The sequence below is a fragment of the Thrips palmi genome, unplaced genomic scaffold (genome assembly GCF_012932325.1).
Source record: "Thrips palmi isolate BJ-2018 unplaced genomic scaffold, TpBJ-2018v1 HiC_scaffold_8, whole genome shotgun sequence".
Taxonomy (NCBI): domain Eukaryota; kingdom Metazoa; phylum Arthropoda; class Insecta; order Thysanoptera; family Thripidae; genus Thrips; species Thrips palmi.
In genome coordinates, this window is record NW_023144635.1 from 10,854,628 (window position 1) to 10,869,797 (window position 15,170).

General features: G+C 62.3%; 1 protein-coding gene across 2 annotated transcripts; it reads left to right on the forward strand.

Moving 5' to 3' along the window:
- Positions 1–56: 56 nt before the first annotated feature.
- Positions 57–9,615, forward strand: LOC117653707 (spondin-1-like). 2 transcript variants are annotated; one of them, XM_034399552.1, is made up of 15 exons: positions 57–157; positions 2,360–2,544; positions 2,716–2,956; positions 3,119–3,269; positions 3,592–3,798; positions 4,003–4,126; positions 5,378–5,508; positions 5,813–6,053; positions 6,484–6,655; positions 6,900–7,134; positions 7,452–7,656; positions 8,307–8,477; positions 8,578–8,783; positions 9,276–9,351; positions 9,450–9,615. In XM_034399552.1, the coding sequence occupies exons 2-15, from the start codon at positions 2,361–2,363 to the stop codon at positions 9,488–9,490; spliced, it is 2,385 nt and encodes a 794-aa protein (XP_034255443.1). In that variant the 5' UTR covers positions 57–157; position 2,360; the 3' UTR covers positions 9,491–9,615. The 2 variants fall into 2 exon arrangements, with proteins under 2 accessions (XP_034255443.1, XP_034255445.1); XM_034399554.1 differs by having other exon boundaries at positions 6,900–7,100; positions 7,526–7,656.
- The last annotated feature ends 5,555 nt before the right edge of the window (positions 9,616–15,170 follow it).

Consider the following 15,170-nt stretch of genomic DNA (forward strand, 5'->3'; position numbering starts at 1 on the left):
GGTTATCGGCGAGACAGTTCGGGGCCTTGTTCCTCCCGCCGGCCAGCCCAGTTTCTTCCCAAAGCCGAAGCAGGCAGCAGGCCGCGGCGTCCGCCAGGACCCCGTCCCGTCCCGACGTCGAGGTTTCACAACATTTCGGGGGAATCAGCATCGCGGGGTAAGCAGGCGCGTGTTGGCGGCGTCACGGCCCCGCCGGAGCGGCGCCCGGCCCGGCACGGCCCAGCGCGGCGCGAAGGTCCTCGACGGGGTCACCGTCAACGCGTCAGCGTCTCGCAACCACGCGCCGCTCTCAATTTCGCAATGGGGGACGTCTGCGTAAATATTGGACCACCGAGGCGTGTTTCGTTTTGAAAACTCGATTTTGCGGGGCGAGTTTCGTTCCTGTGAGCGGCGCGGGGCCCGCCGCGGTTTTCCCCGAACTGCTTTCGGTGACGTACTTTTTTCGATTCTCCGTACGCGAGCGAACACATCGCGCGCGGGGGAGGGAAAAATGGCCGCCGGAATTGGCGGGATATGGCGCCGCAGCGCAGCGCGCGGGCTTGCCATGTGTTCTACATTCGTTCGCGTTCGCGCGCCCAAAGTCGCTAATGGCGGTGCCGGCGAAGCACGGCCTCAAAGGGCCGAGGCGAGGGCTGTGCGGCGGAGGGCTAAGGGCTGCCATGCGAGAGGGAATCCAAACGGGAAATGGGCCAAAGCACCACAGCGCACTAGCAGTGCCGCCACCGGCCGCCACTGACACTGCTGTACGCAGTGTACGCACGCGCCCCGCGCCGAGTGATAACAGAGCGGCCGCCTTTAAATGATTGACAGGGACGACTGCTTGATCGATGGCCAGCCCTTTCGGCCCTCCGGCCTGCGGGACCACAGCGCCCACTGCACAGTGGGCCAGAAGACCGGTGGAGGCGGCCAAACGTCTAGACGCGTTTTGAGCTCCAGAGTCACTAAATTGGACTCGAACCGAACGTGTGACCCCACCAATGGATTGCTCTCCGAAGGAGAATTCCATTGGTTGGGTCACACGTTCGGTTCGAGACCTGTTTAGCGACTCTGGAGCTCAAAACGCGTCTAGACGTTTGGCCGCCGGCGCCGGTCTTCTGGCCCACTGTGCGGCGCGCTGCTGTTCTGCCTCTCCCGAAGGGTTACTGAATCCCAATTCATCGCCTCGCCGCGGAGTCCCGGCCGGCTGCCCGTCCGTGCCGGCAGTCTCGGGGAGGGAGAGGGAGAGGGAATTTCAAGGCCAGGGGAAGATAGATATGCGGCGGCGCGGCCTCCGCAGGACAGTGGTGGATTCGTAAACAAATACAGGGCCTGTTTGAACGTTCCCGCCGCCATGCGTTAGGCGCGCTGCGTTAGGCTCGCGGGCCTTCAAACGTCGCTTAGACCGGCGTCGCGGCCTCGCCGCCCACGCCGCCCACGCCGCCCACGCCTACCCGCGCGTGGTGCCGCCGCCCCGGTCCCGGTGATCCCCCGCCGGAGTGGCTGCAGAGCGGTGCCGTGTTTCTGTCCCGCAGGGGCTTTGTCTTGCATGCATACTCAGTTTCCACTTATCCGCGGGAAATAACGCAGAGCAGCGGATCCGTCTCCCCCCTCCCCTCCCCTCCCCCTTCCCCCTGCCCGCGCGAGGCCCCGGGGGTGAAGGGCCGTCCGCACAGCCCCAGCAACGACAGGCCGCGACAGCCTTGGCTGCACACTGAGAGTCGACTTCGTCGCTCTGTCTCCCTCGCACTCATGCGCGCCCCGCGTAGACAGAGCGACGAAAACGACCCTCGGAATCAGTCTGCTGCCTAGGGCGGCGGAAATGCCGGCACTACACATTTCCGACGCTTCCTTACGAGTGTACCCACTGGGCGGACGGGACGCGGACGGGCGGACTGGGGCGCCGGGAAGGTCACTCACTCTCGGCAGGCTTTCAGCTTTCAGGGGAGCATCCCGTCGGACATGTGGGTGGGCAACAGAACGGCGCCGCTAGCCTCCGGGGCAGCAGCAGATGATGCTTGTTCCAGTACCCGTGGGGAGGAGGAAAAGAAATACATTATTCCTCTGAACGCGGGAATGACAAATCATTCAAAAGTTTTCAAAGGAAAAGAACGCGAAGGTGTATACCTTGTGTGAGCAAATAGAGTCACCACCGTAAAGAGCGACCGATGACTAAAATTTAAAATCAATTATATTTCCCCAGCTAGCCTTCAGGAATTTACTGAAACACTGGGATTTGAACTCGGATCCTTCATAGTCGGAGACCGACGCCTCGACGCTCTCGGCTATCACAGCCCATGCTTTACCTGTGATCCGGAACCCCTGCTGGCATACGCCCGGTGTGAATCGAGCCTGTCGTCAAACATGCCTTGTTGGTGTCCAGGATGAGGGCCTCCACGGGGTCCGTGTTGTGCGTGCTGCTGGCGCTGGCGGCGCAGGCGCGCGCCCAGTGCGCCATGGAGCCCCCCTCGGGCGCCACCAACTCGCTGCGCTCCCCTGGCGACGGCGGCTTCGGCCTGCTCATCTCCGGGGACCCGGAGCGCTACGTCCCCGGGTCCGTGTACACGCGTGAGTATCGAGGGACCGCCCGGGCCCGGCAGCGTTCACGCTGATTTCGAGCGTCGTTTCCGTCGCTCTGTCCCCTTCGCACTCAAGGGGTGCGGGAGAGACAGAGTGACGGAACGGGAAATGGCCCTGCGGCAGCCTGATCGCCACCCTCACGGCCTTGTTCACCTCCAGTGTCGCTGACGGCGCCCCCCGGCAAGACGTTCCGCCGCTTCCTGGTGACGGTGGAGCCCGCCGACGCGGCCGCGCGGCGCTGGGCCGGCAGCTTCCAGCTGTTCGGCGACGCGGCGGCGCAGTTCGCCCCCGCCTGCATCAACGCCGTGAGCGAGGGCGACACGCCCAGCCCCGCACCGCAGGTCGAGGTGCAGACCATGTGGAGGGCGCCCACCCAGGGCTCCGGCTGCGTCCGCTTCAAGTAGGCCTCCGCGACAAGGCGACTGGCGAGCGGGTTGCGGAACGGTTGCGGTGCGACCGTTACCGCCGCCCGCAGAGTCGAGCATCGGCAACCCGCTCCCCTTCGTGTGTTTCCGTGGCTGGGCCGGACCGCCGGACTTGACGGGGTGCTTGGGTGCCGCAGGGCCATGGTCCAGGAGGACGACGCCCTGTGGTTCGCGGACGAGGGCGCGCTGAGCCGCACGCTGTGCGAGCTGGTCATGACCCACGCCCACGAGGACGTCAACGTCGACGAGCCCCGGGAGTGCTGCGCCTGCGACGACGCCAAGTACAAGGTATTCGTGGTCGGCTGTTGCACCGTGGGCCAGAAGATCGGTGAAGGCAGCCGAGCCGAAACTCTAGACTGACGCGTTTTGAGCTCCAGAGTCGCTAAATGGGACTCGAGCCGAACGTGTAACCCCACCAATGAATTGCTCTCCGAACGAGGAATCGATTGGTGGGGTCACACGTTCGGTTCGAGTCCCATTTAGCGACTCTGGAGCTCAAAAGGCACCTAGAATTTCGGCCGCCGGCGCGCCGGTATTCTGGCCCACTGTGCGATGCCCTGTCCGTCAGCGCCATGGGTGCAGCGCTTCTGAACGCGCTCTTCGCCGCCAGTTCGTGTTCCAGGGCATCTGGTCCAACACGACGCACCCCAAGGACTTCCCCTTCTCGCTCTGGCTCACGCACTTCAGCGACGTGATCGGCGCGTCGCACGAGGCCAACTTCTCGTTCTGGGGCGAGGGCCAAATCGCGTCCGACGGCTTCCGACAGCTGGCCGAGTGGGGCTCCGTGGGGTGGCTGGAGCGCGAGCTGCGCGCCAAGGTACGTCGGCGACGTGCGGGGGCTGCACACTGGGAGTCGTTTTCGTCGCTCCGTCTCTCTCGCACCCATACGGGATGCCGCATGCGTGCGAGAGGGACGGAGCGTCGACAACGACCCTCGGAATCAGTGCGCCAGCCGCCAAGCGGCTGCCAAACTCGCATTTTCATTTTAAAAGAATAAATTGTCGACGCGCTCTCCTCGCAGTCGAGGCACCTCCGCACCCTGGTCAAGGCCCCCGGCCTGTGGTACCCACGCGTGACGCAGAACACGAGCGCCACCTTCAACGTGGACCGCCGCCACCACCTGGTCTCCCTCGCCTCCATGTTCGGTGAGCTGCAGCACGCCGTGCCACGCCACGCGCGCACACTCATTTCGAGAGTCGTTGTCGTCGCTCTGTCTCTCTCGCTCCTATACGGTGCGCCCCATGAGGGCGAGGGAGACAGAGCGACGAAAACGACTCTCTGGATCAGTCTGCAGCACAGCACAGTACAGCGCCCCCGGAGAGAGGCTAAGCCCACCATAACGACGCGCCGATCCCGCGCGTGCGGCCCGGAGGCTGCCTCCGAACACGTCGCTCTGTCTCCCTCGCTCTCGCGGGGCGTCCCCTAGGGGTGCGAGAGAGACGGCGGGGCCAGCACCGCGTCGTGAAGGTCAAACCGCACGCGCACGCGTTGTGTGGATTCGGGCGGAATGCTTCCGTGGCGCTGCCCCGCGCGCTGCCCCCCAATGCCGTCATCAGTCATCATGCAGATCGTGCATGCCGCACGCCGCGCCCGATCGCTATGCCTGGCTGTGCCGCGCGGATCGGACGCACATTGTCACCCGCTTTTACTTTCATGTCGGCCGGGCGGACGGACGGACACGCAGACAGACACACAGACAGACAGACACAGAGACAGATACAGACAGACAGACAGACAGACAGACAGACAGACAGACAGACAGACAGACAGACAGACAGACAGACAGACAGACAGACAGACAGACAGACAGACAGACAGACAGACAGACAGACGGACGGACGGACGGACGGACGGACGGACGGACGGAGCGACAGACAGACAGACAGACAGACAGACAGACAGACAGACAGACAGACAGACAGACAGACAGACAGACAGACAGCACTGTCATGGGGGCCGGCCGCCATGAGGCGACTGACTGCAGTAATCCAGACGCCAATTCGGCCGCCCGAAAATGTAATCTAGGAGGCCCCCGTCCCCGTCTCGCTCTTAATGGTGATAAATTACATTAGAAAGGAGTGGGAAACTTTGCTTCGCGCGTCTTCGTCTCCGAGTCTTCTCTCCGACGCCGAGGCCCTTTTGGCGTCGGCCTCGCCCAGCCTCGTCCGTCCCCAGCCCTTAGCAGTGTCGGAGACTGTCTCGCTCTGTCTCGGGCGACACTCTGGAGGGATGCCGGCTGAATGACAACAACGGCCGTCGGCTAGTTAGTTCGTTTCCAATGCCGATACAGCAGCCGCCTGACCTTGGCTCGGCCGAATGGGATTCATTAAGATGAGAGCGTCGCAGGGTGATTTGCAGCAAATGACGGAATTTCGCTTTTTATTGAATGCTTCCAGGCCCGTCTCCGGACTGGGTGGTGGGCGTGTCGGGCCTGGACCTGTGCCTCGCGGACTGCTCCTGGGTGGAGGACAAGGTCATCGACTTGTACCCCATCGACGCGGGCACGGACAGCGGCATCACGTACATGGTGAGCGTGGCGCCTCGCGGTGGGCCAGAAGACCGGTGGAAGCGGCCGAAATTCTAGACGCGTTTTGAGCTCCAGAGTCGCTAAATTGGATTCGAGCCCAACGTGTGACCCCACCAGTGGCTTGCTCTCCGAAGGAGAAATCCATTGGTGGGGTCACACGCTCGGTTCGAGTCCCATTTAGCGACTTTGGAGCTCAAAACGCGTCGAGAATTTCGGCCGCCCTCCACCGGTCTTCTGGCCCACTGTGCGCCATTTCCTGCAAAATGCACCCAACAGAAGTCGAAAGCGGTTTGTGCTTGTCCAGTCTCCGAACGCGCCCACGGTGCCGCGCGAGGAGATGTACCGCATCACCTCCATGTACCCCGAGGACCCCCGCGCGCCCTTCTACGACCCGCACGGCGCCGACATGCAGCCCCTGGCGCGCCTGCACATCTCCAGGACGGCGGTGACGCGCAAGCCCTGCAAGGAGGACGACGACGCCAGCCAGGAGCTGGACAAGGAGTCCGTCTTCGAGGACATCGAGACCGTGGACGACGGCGAGAAACGTATGTGTTGTTGTTGGCCTCGCCTCGTGTGCATGTGCGGATCCAGAGACGGCTTCAGGGGGGGTTTACCGGAAGTTGCCTGCTGACTGGTGCAAAGTGCAACTTTTTGCGTACCTATCAGTCGGCTTCGCCGCACAGTGGGCCAGATTAGCGGTGGATTCGGCACAAACTCTACATGCGTTTTGAGTTCCAGAGTCGCTGAACAAGACTCGAACCGGACGTGTGACCCCACCAATGGAGTCGTCGTTCGGAGAGCAATCCATTGGTGGGGTCACACGTTCGATTCGAGTATCATTTAGCGACTCTGGAACTCAAAACGTGAGTAGAATTTCGGCCACCTCCGCCGGTCTTCTGGCCCACTGCGCGCCGCCCCTGCCCGTGCGGCCCGTGTGCGATGAGAGGCGGGTGTGTGAGTGCCTTGGTGCCGCAGCCGAGTGCCGCGTGGACGAGTGGACGCCGTGGTCGCCGTGCTCCGTGTCGTGCGGCAAGGGGCTGCGCATGCGGCAGCGCAACTACCAGATGGACGCCAAGGCGCAGATGTTCGGCTGCGACCGCCAGCTCGTGCAGAAGGAGATGTGCGTGGCGCACGACGCGTCCTGCCCGTGAGTACCCCCGCCCCGGCTAGAGCTGCCTCTCTCGCACCCCCGGCGCCACGCCACCCCCTGGAGTGCGAGAGAGAGACAGACAGAGGAATCGAGCTGGCCGCACGCACTAATCCGTGCCGGAAAAGAGATTACCCCGGCGCTCGGCGCGGCCCCAGGAGTGCGTTTGAATGATGCGGGGCGCAGGGCGCGCCGGTGCACTGGCAGGCCGGTCCATTCCCGCCTCGTTGTTGATGTGCTACAGCGGCGACCCGGTGGAGCTGGACCCTAACGAGGTGGGCACGCCCTCCGAGGTGGAGAACATCAACTGCGCCGTCACGCCGTGGGGCCCGTGGTCCGAGTGCTCGTCCTCGTGCGGGCCCGGCTTCGAGGTGCGCTCGCGCCGCTTCGAGGACCGCGCCGGCATCAAGAAGTGCCCCTTCGTGGAGCTGACCGAACGCCGCAAGTGCTCGCTGCCCGCCTGCGTGGACACAGTGCCGGTGAGTGGCAAGTCAAGGTGGCGCCGCACAGTGCCAAAATTTTGGACGCGTTTTGAGCTCCAGAGTCGCTAAATCGGTTTCGAACCGGACGTGTGACCCCACTAATGGATTGCTCTCCGAACGAGGAATCTATCGGTGGGTCACACGTTAGGTTCGAGTCCCATTTAGCGACTCCGGAGCTCAAAACCCGTCGGCCCTGCCTCTTTGGGCCCACTGTGCGCCGTCGCGGAGTGCATTGGGTTGCCTACCCTGGCGTCCGCGGGCGCGCCATTGGCCTGCGCGTGGACTTTGCCGCTGACGGCGACGGCGTGTTGCAGGTGGACCCGAGCTGCCGCCTGACGGAGTGGTCGGACTGGTCGCCCTGCTCCGTGTCCTGCGGCGCGGGCCGCAAGTTCCGCAGCAGGCTGGTGCTGGTGGCCGACGAGGTGGCGCGCGAGCGCTGCGCCCGCTACCACAAGCTGAGCGAGGAGCGGCCCTGCTCCATCAAGGAGTCCTGCATCACGTCCACCGCCGACGCCGAGGGTACGTTTCTGCTGCAGACTGATTCCGAGAGTCGTTTTCGTCGCTCTGTCTCTCTCGCACTCATGAGGCGTCCCTTATGGGTGCGAGAGGGACAGAGCGACGACTCTCGGAATCAATCTGCTGGCTCGGGCCCAGCGCCCAGCACCGCCTGTGCGGCAGGCTCCCCTCAGCGCGCGCTCGCTCGATGGGTTGCCTGCACTGCAGGCGCTGCCACCGCTCTACGCGCGTGGGAGCCCCGTGCTTCAAGGGTCTCCGTTTAGCCCAGCCCGAGTAACTCGCGACTGTTGTTCGTGCCAACTACCTGGGCCGCCATCGGTCTCCGGACCCACGATCGTTACTCGCCAGGAAAGTTGGCTCTGTAAATGGCATATAACCCACGAAAACTGCTAGGTTTCTTATGTGCGTGGAAAAGATAAAATCGAGTAGTGCAACTTATCAAAAGTTTGCTGAAGTTCGCTTTGGGCTCATTGAACAGCAAGCCGTCGTCGGTGGACTGACGGACGACGGGAGTCGTTTCTGCCGCTCAGTCTCTCTCGCACCTTTGCGGAGTGCCTCATGAGTGCGAGAGAGACAGGGCGACGAGAGGGACGCTCAGTATCGCTCTGCATAGGTAGGAAATGGCTCAGTGTCGTCTGTCTCTCTGTCCGCAGAAGCGTGCCTGCAGCCCGAGGAGTCCGGCCCCTGCCGCGCCTACTTCGAGCGCTGGTACTTCGACCGCGCGGCCCGCCAGTGCCGGCCCTTCGGCTACGGGGGCTGCCGCGGCAACCGCAACAACTTCCACTCCCTCACCGAGTGCAACACCATCTGCGCCAGCGTGCGGGGTGAGAGTGCGGCCCCACCACCGCCGCCAAATCAAATTCACACGGCTGTCTCTCATCGCCGGTCCCTACATCCCTCTCTATGTCTCTCTCCCTCTCACAGAGAAGCTGGCCCGCGGCGTGCCCCTGGCGGCCCGCCTCAGCGCCCCCGCGCCCGCCGCCCCGGCCGTCTCGACGCAGGCCGCGCAGGCCGAGGCCGTGTCCGCGCTGGGCCCGCGCGTCGACTGCGTGGTGTCCGAGTGGGGCGAGTGGTCGCCCTGCACCGCCACGTGCGGCCTCGGCTACCGCGAGCGCCACCGGAGAGTGCTGGTGCGTACTCGGGGAGCAGATGGTGCAATGAACATACTCAAAAAACAAAGTAGTAATATCGTGTTGATAATGTGTCAGCGTCGGGAAGCGCCTTGCAAGTAAGTCAGAAAAATATCCGTTGGCTCAATTCCGCGCGCGCTGGGCTCGGCGGCCGCTTGTTTTAATCAGTCTTGCCAACACGATGCACCAGAGTTTGAAAGGGTTGGCCACTCAGCCTGCACTCCGGGCAAACTTCTCGAGAGCGAAGCCCACAGCCCAGATATTGCATAGCAGGCGGGTTGAGGGCGGCAACCCTTTCGGAGCGATGTGCGATGTGGTAATTTTTGCCCACTCATGTGGCAACACTGCGAGCGCAATTCTGGCTCCGCCGCGTTGTTCCGGCTCAACAGGTTGCACCCCTCTTGCGTTGCAAGGCAGCAAGCGGCAGAGGGTTGTGGAGACTCGGCTTGACAATGAGAAATGCTGAAAAGGGAACGCGTGTCGTTGTTGCAGGTGGAGCCAATCAGAGGCGGCCGCGTGTGTCCGAACCGCCTCCGCGGCCGCAAGAAGTGCTACGGAGGTCCTTGCGGTAGGTTTTTTTCTCGATGGTCCTTGGGACGAACCAAGAAATGGCTGTATCGTTCGAACCGAAAAACTGAAACTCACTTCCGTCTCTGTCATTTGCAGATCCTTTCCAAGCCGCTCTGAGCGCCGAAGACAACCTGTGACGAGGAGCACAGAGGAGCGAAATGAAAAGAAAAAGTGTAAAAAGTGTGATATAGACAGCTCTTTTATATACCAAAAAATCGTCTTTATTCGTTAACGTGTACAATAAAATTTTTAAAAAATCATACCGCCAGCTTTTTGTTCACTCTAATCCCTGACAGCGACTGATTTGAATAATGGGGGGGAATCGCTCGCTGGGATGGCTCGGTCGGTGCGGAGACGCCGGGAGACGCACGTGCGGGAGCGGCAGGCTTGTTCCGCGCGTCGCTCTGTCTCTCTCGCACTCGCGGGGCCTCCCGGGCAGGTGCGAGAGAGACAGAGGCCTGTGCGGAATCGGGCTGCTGGGAGCTCGTAGCGCCGGAGTTATTATGACGTGCAGGCGGCGTAGTGCAGCGGATCACGACCAAGCGAACGGTTTACTTTGTAAGCGTCCCTCTCGCTCTTTCTCTGGCCTCGTCGATGCCGTGCCAATCATCGAAGTGCCGACGCACAGTGGGCCAGAAGACCGGTGGAGGCGGTCAAAACTCTGGACGCGTTTTGAGCTCCAGAGTCGCTAAACAAGTCTCGAACCGAACGTGTGACCCCACCAATGGATCCCTCGTTCGGAGAGCAATCCATTGGTGGGGTCACACGTTCGGTTCGAGCCCCATTTAGCGACTCTGGAGCTCAAAACGCGTCTGGAGTTTTGGCCGCCTCCATCGGTCTTCTGGCCCACTGTGCAACGGTCGGTCCCCGGCAGCGGCCGGCAGCGGCGCGATGCGAGTGGCGAGTGTGGTGGCGAGTCTCGCGGCCGACCGATCCGTCATCCGTGACGGCGAAAGAAATAGATATGTCAATACTCCACGCACAGCACACAAAAGAGTCCAGCCTTTCAACGAGATCTCTCTTTCACGCCATCTGTGGAGGGGTAGTTTTTCATTCGGATGGCACTGCTTACACTTCGCGGGAGTCTTGCCTAGCCTACACATCCCCGAGTGGGAAACGGTCAGTACGGGAGTGAAAAAAGAAAAGAACCAAATCGGCGCCGAGCGGAAACACAGTAAGGTGTGCAGTCACCCATCATCATGAAGAAGCACTCACGAAGCCACAGAGCATATGTCTGGAAAACCGTCTGAAGTTCGACAGTGTAGTCGATCGGCTCCTTGCGCAACATGCATATTCACTTAGACGTCTCGGCTGCGTCGTTTCACGCGCCTAACGGCAATAATATCGAGGAAAAAGTGTGCAGTTTGTAGAATGGAAATGGCTCGCTACGGCACGGGTTGCTACTCACTGCGAGACTCACTGCTTCAGGCGTTGGGGCGGGCGGTGCGTTTCCAGCCGGATTTGCCCAGTTTGCCGCGTCTTTTCGTCTAACTTGCACCATTCGGGGGAAAGAAGACTGGGTTCCAGAGGCATGTCCCGCAGGATTCCAGCATGATGTATTATGTATTTTCCCAAATGTTCACCTCGGTATTCACAACAGTATTCGGACTTTGGGCCAAGTCAGCTCGCTGATGCGACTGACAGGGTGTCAGTTGGTGATACTGCTGAGCGGCCGCGGCAGCAGTGGCTGCTCCACTGGCGGAGCTACTGCTGCACCGGGAGCACCGCTTTGCCGTCAGTCGGCGTCCGCCGCCTGCCCAGCCGACTGGCGGCTTAGTCGCTTAGTCAGTCGAATTGGTCCAAAGTCTGAACACTGATTTCAAAACCCACCCCACGCAGCCCAGCCCCGGTCGACCGGACCCGTCCGTCCGTTCGGGGTCCGTTTTGGAAATGGCTCGGTGGCCAGGCACCACCGCGAGGGTCTCTCTGCCCGGCGACGTCCAGAAGAGCGAAGGCGCGCGGCGCGCGGCGCTCAGCTGCCGGACGACCGCCGCGACGCCCTGGACTTGGGCGACGAGTTGGAGTCCGAGTCGTGGCCGCGGTTGGGCTTGACGCGGAAGTTGCGGTACACCATCCAGAAGCAGCACAGGAACACGATGAGCATGACGGCGCCCGCGCCCGCCAGCATGTACACCATCTGCCAGAAGTCGGCGTCGCCGCCGCCCCAGCCGCCGCCCTCCGAGGACCCGCCCAGGATCCACGACCAGTCCATGTCGCCGCCGGACGACTGCGATGGCAGAGAATTCGTTGTCAGACTGGCGGGGGATGGGCGGGGCACAGTGGGCCAGAAGACCGGTGGAGGCGGCCAAAACTCTAGATGCGTTTTGAGCTCCAGAGTCGCGGGACTCGAACCGGCCGTGTGACCCCACCAATGGATTCCTCGTCCGGAGAGCAATCCATTGGTGGGGTCACACGTTCGGTTGGAGTCCCATTTAGCGACTCTGGAGCTCAAAACGCGTTCAGAGTTTTGGCCGCCGCCGCCGGTCTTCTGGCCCACTGTGCGGGGAAATGGTTGTTTCGCTGGCGGTCCCCGACTCACCGACTTGGGAGCGGGCGTGGTTCGCGGGTGCCTGTCTAGCGCCCTGTTGGACTTGGTCTTGCTGGGCGGCCGCTGCGGCGACGCGGTGGTGGCGGCGGTGGACACCGAGGACGACCCGGCGCCCGTCGCGGAGCCCCCGGGGCCGCCGCCGGCCGGGGCGCCGCCGCAGTCGTCGTCCACGCCGGGCCGCAGCGGGGGGAAGGCGAAGCGCGTCGAGTCGAGTTGCAGGTCCCGGCCGCCGACGAGCAGGCCCGCCTGGAAAACAAAACAATTCAACGGAAAAAAAATTTCCGCCGCTCCGGGGAATTGAACCCGCCCTCGCCGCGCCACCCACCTTCTCGAAGTACTCCGCGTCGCTGCGCTTGACCAGCACGCGCGCCGCGGTGCGCAGGTCCATGCCGAAGCGCAGCTTGGCGGGCACCGCCGCCGCCACGGCCACCGCCCTGCCGCCCGTCGTGGCCGCGTCCGAGAAGGCCGTCACCCTCTCCAGGATGGAGCGCCACTCGTCCGGCGCCATGCCGTGCAGCGACGGGCAGAAGAGGGCGGGCGGCGTCGGCGCCGGCCCGGAGTCCCCGTTGACGGGCGGCGCGCCGGCCGCGGGCGTGGGGCACTTGATGCGGTGCGCCGCCCTGAGCGCCGTGCCCATGAGCTGCACGCCCACCGACAGCGCCCCCACCGAGGCGTCCTGGCCGTCGGGCTGCAGGCCGGCCTGCTCCTGGAGGACAGAGTCGCGGTAGGAAAATAATTACTAGCATTTGGACTGGTATTTCCTGCTCTACGCCGTCCTGCTGAGGCAGGCTGGGGCTCACCATGACGTCGGGCTCCCCCTGGTGGTCGTTGGCCAGCGCCTGCCACAGCGGGGAGTCGGACAGCAGGGCGCGCTGCGTCCCCGGCACCAGGGCGGCGGGGCTGTGGCATGAGCAGCACGTCAGAGGACGTTGGGAGGACGTTGAGAGGACCTTTGGAGGACGTTTGGGAGGGTGTAGGAGGGAGGGTGTTAGGAGTACATTGGGAGGACGTCATGAAGACCTTTGGAGGACCTTTAAAGGGCGTTAGGAGGACTTTGGGGGGACTTTAGGAGGGCGTTAGGAGGACGTTAGGATTCCGAGGATGTTAATAAGAAGGCTGGGTGCCCTCGGCGACACGCGACCAAGACTCCGTACTTTCCTGCCTTGGCGTTCTGGGTACAGAGAGCTATCGCCGATTCCTGTACTCACCTGACCTCGTGCAGCATGGTGATGGCCACGCCCTTGAGCCGGTTGAGCAGCCTGGCGGGGGCCGTGGCCGCGGGCGCCGTGCCCGCCCCCGCCTCCGCCTGCCGCACGGCCAGCAGCACGTGCACCTCGCCGGCGGGGCCCGTCCGCGGCAGCGAGGACAGCCTGTCCAGCAGCGCGGCGGCGCGCTCCACCGACTCCACCAGCACCACCACGCCGCCGCTGCTGTCTGCGGGGCAACGCCAAGAACACGCTATCACGTTGGAAACCCTCGCACGGGGCAAGGAAGACTACTACTTTGTTGTTGTAATCGACTTCGCTCGATAGGCTGAATTCGATACCTGCACTCGAAAATCCGGCACGTACCTACAAGCTGGTCGCTACGACCGGATGTACCAAGAGGACCACGAATACTCTAGCTTACTTGTCCTCTTGCAAATACTCAGGCGTGGCTGCCAGCTACTGATTATGTAGTACCGGATTTTGGATTGAAGCTATCGAATTTAGCCTATCGAACAAAGTCGATTACAACTACAAAGAATGTTGTTTTTCGCGAGCGGCCTCTACGCGGTCCTGACCTTCCTTCTCATCTCATCCTACTCGTCCTCGGCGACGTGGCGGCGATGAGCGCGAAACTGGTCCACCGCGCCAAAAGGAAGAGTGTTCTAATGACTAGAATCTGGAACCTGGAGCCGCCCGGTTCCCTCGTAGTCCTTATCAGCCCCTGTGTTCACTTTCCAACCGATTCGCCATCATCCCAGCCGGCCGCCCTGCCCGGACCGGCGCGAGCCAGTCGGACAAGCCGATTATCTCGCGAATAAAAATGGGCTCTGGATTATCATTCCAGGGGCGTGCTCGGGCGGCTCGGGCGCGCCGAACATTCACGGCGGTTGGCAGCACCTCGCGCCACGCCGCCACGCACCACGCCCTGGCAACGCCGTGGCAACGCCGTGGCAGCGCCCGCGCTTTGGAAGCGACCACACTGTCACCGCGGAGTCACCGGCAGGCGCTCCAGGATGGTCCAGGATAGTCCAGGACTCTCCAGAATCTCCAGAATAGTCTAGGACGGTCCAGGATGCTGGCGAAGACAGAGGACGCCTTCTGACAGGCAGAGCCAGGCCTAGGTACCTCATGATGAAAGAGCTAAGGGAGGAGTAGATTTCTTTTTCCGTGTGGGACTTGCAGAAGACCTGCGCCCTAGCTTGCCTATTATTAGCTCTGCGCCAATATCCTATCCTCCAAAATATGAATTATTTTCAAAATTAAAAAAAGAGTCTTACTTTTCAGTCTCAGGAGGCAGAGGGGAATAAAAACTATGTACCACAACTGCAGTGAAAATTCAAGACGCCGCCGATTGACATTTTTTTGCCCCGACCGCAATTAACGGCACGACTCTATAAACGTGGTCGGCGAGCGATTAATCAATATTTACCTCCGATTTCATTAGGCCGCCGCCGCCGCCTAGCCGTTTAACATTCCCACCGCCTTTTTTCCGAGTACTCGCCTACCGCCACGAGCACCGCGTGCACCGCGTGGACGTGAAAGTGCGCCGAGCGACGCGACTTCCCTTCCTCATCACGGCCGTGTGTGTGTGTGCGTGTGTGTGTGTGTGTGTGTGTGTGTGTGTGTGTGTGTGTGTGTGTGCGTGTGTGTGTGTGTGTGTGTGTGTGTGTGTGTGTGTGTGTGTGTGTGCGACGCACGCGTGACGCACGCTGTCATCGGGGTGTACGTAGTCCATATTGTGGTTCAGCTGGCCGCGCCGCTCCGCGCCGGGCCGTGCCGAGCCGCACGCCCGGGTGAACTCGTTAAATACGCCACGGCGGATGGGGCGCGAGCCGCGACGCTTGATTATCGCCAATTTGGTCGTTGTCGCCAACAAAGCCCCGGATACATTGTGCCGCCGCCCCCGCCGCCCCGCCGCCCCGCCACGCGCGGCGGAACCAGCGGCCGGGTTTTGTTCTTCTAAATTTGGGGTCTCGCGCTGGTCGCGGCTCGCGGCACGCGGCTCGCGGATTTCAGCTCGCGGATCGCGGATTTCAGCTCGCGGATTGCAAATTTCAGCTC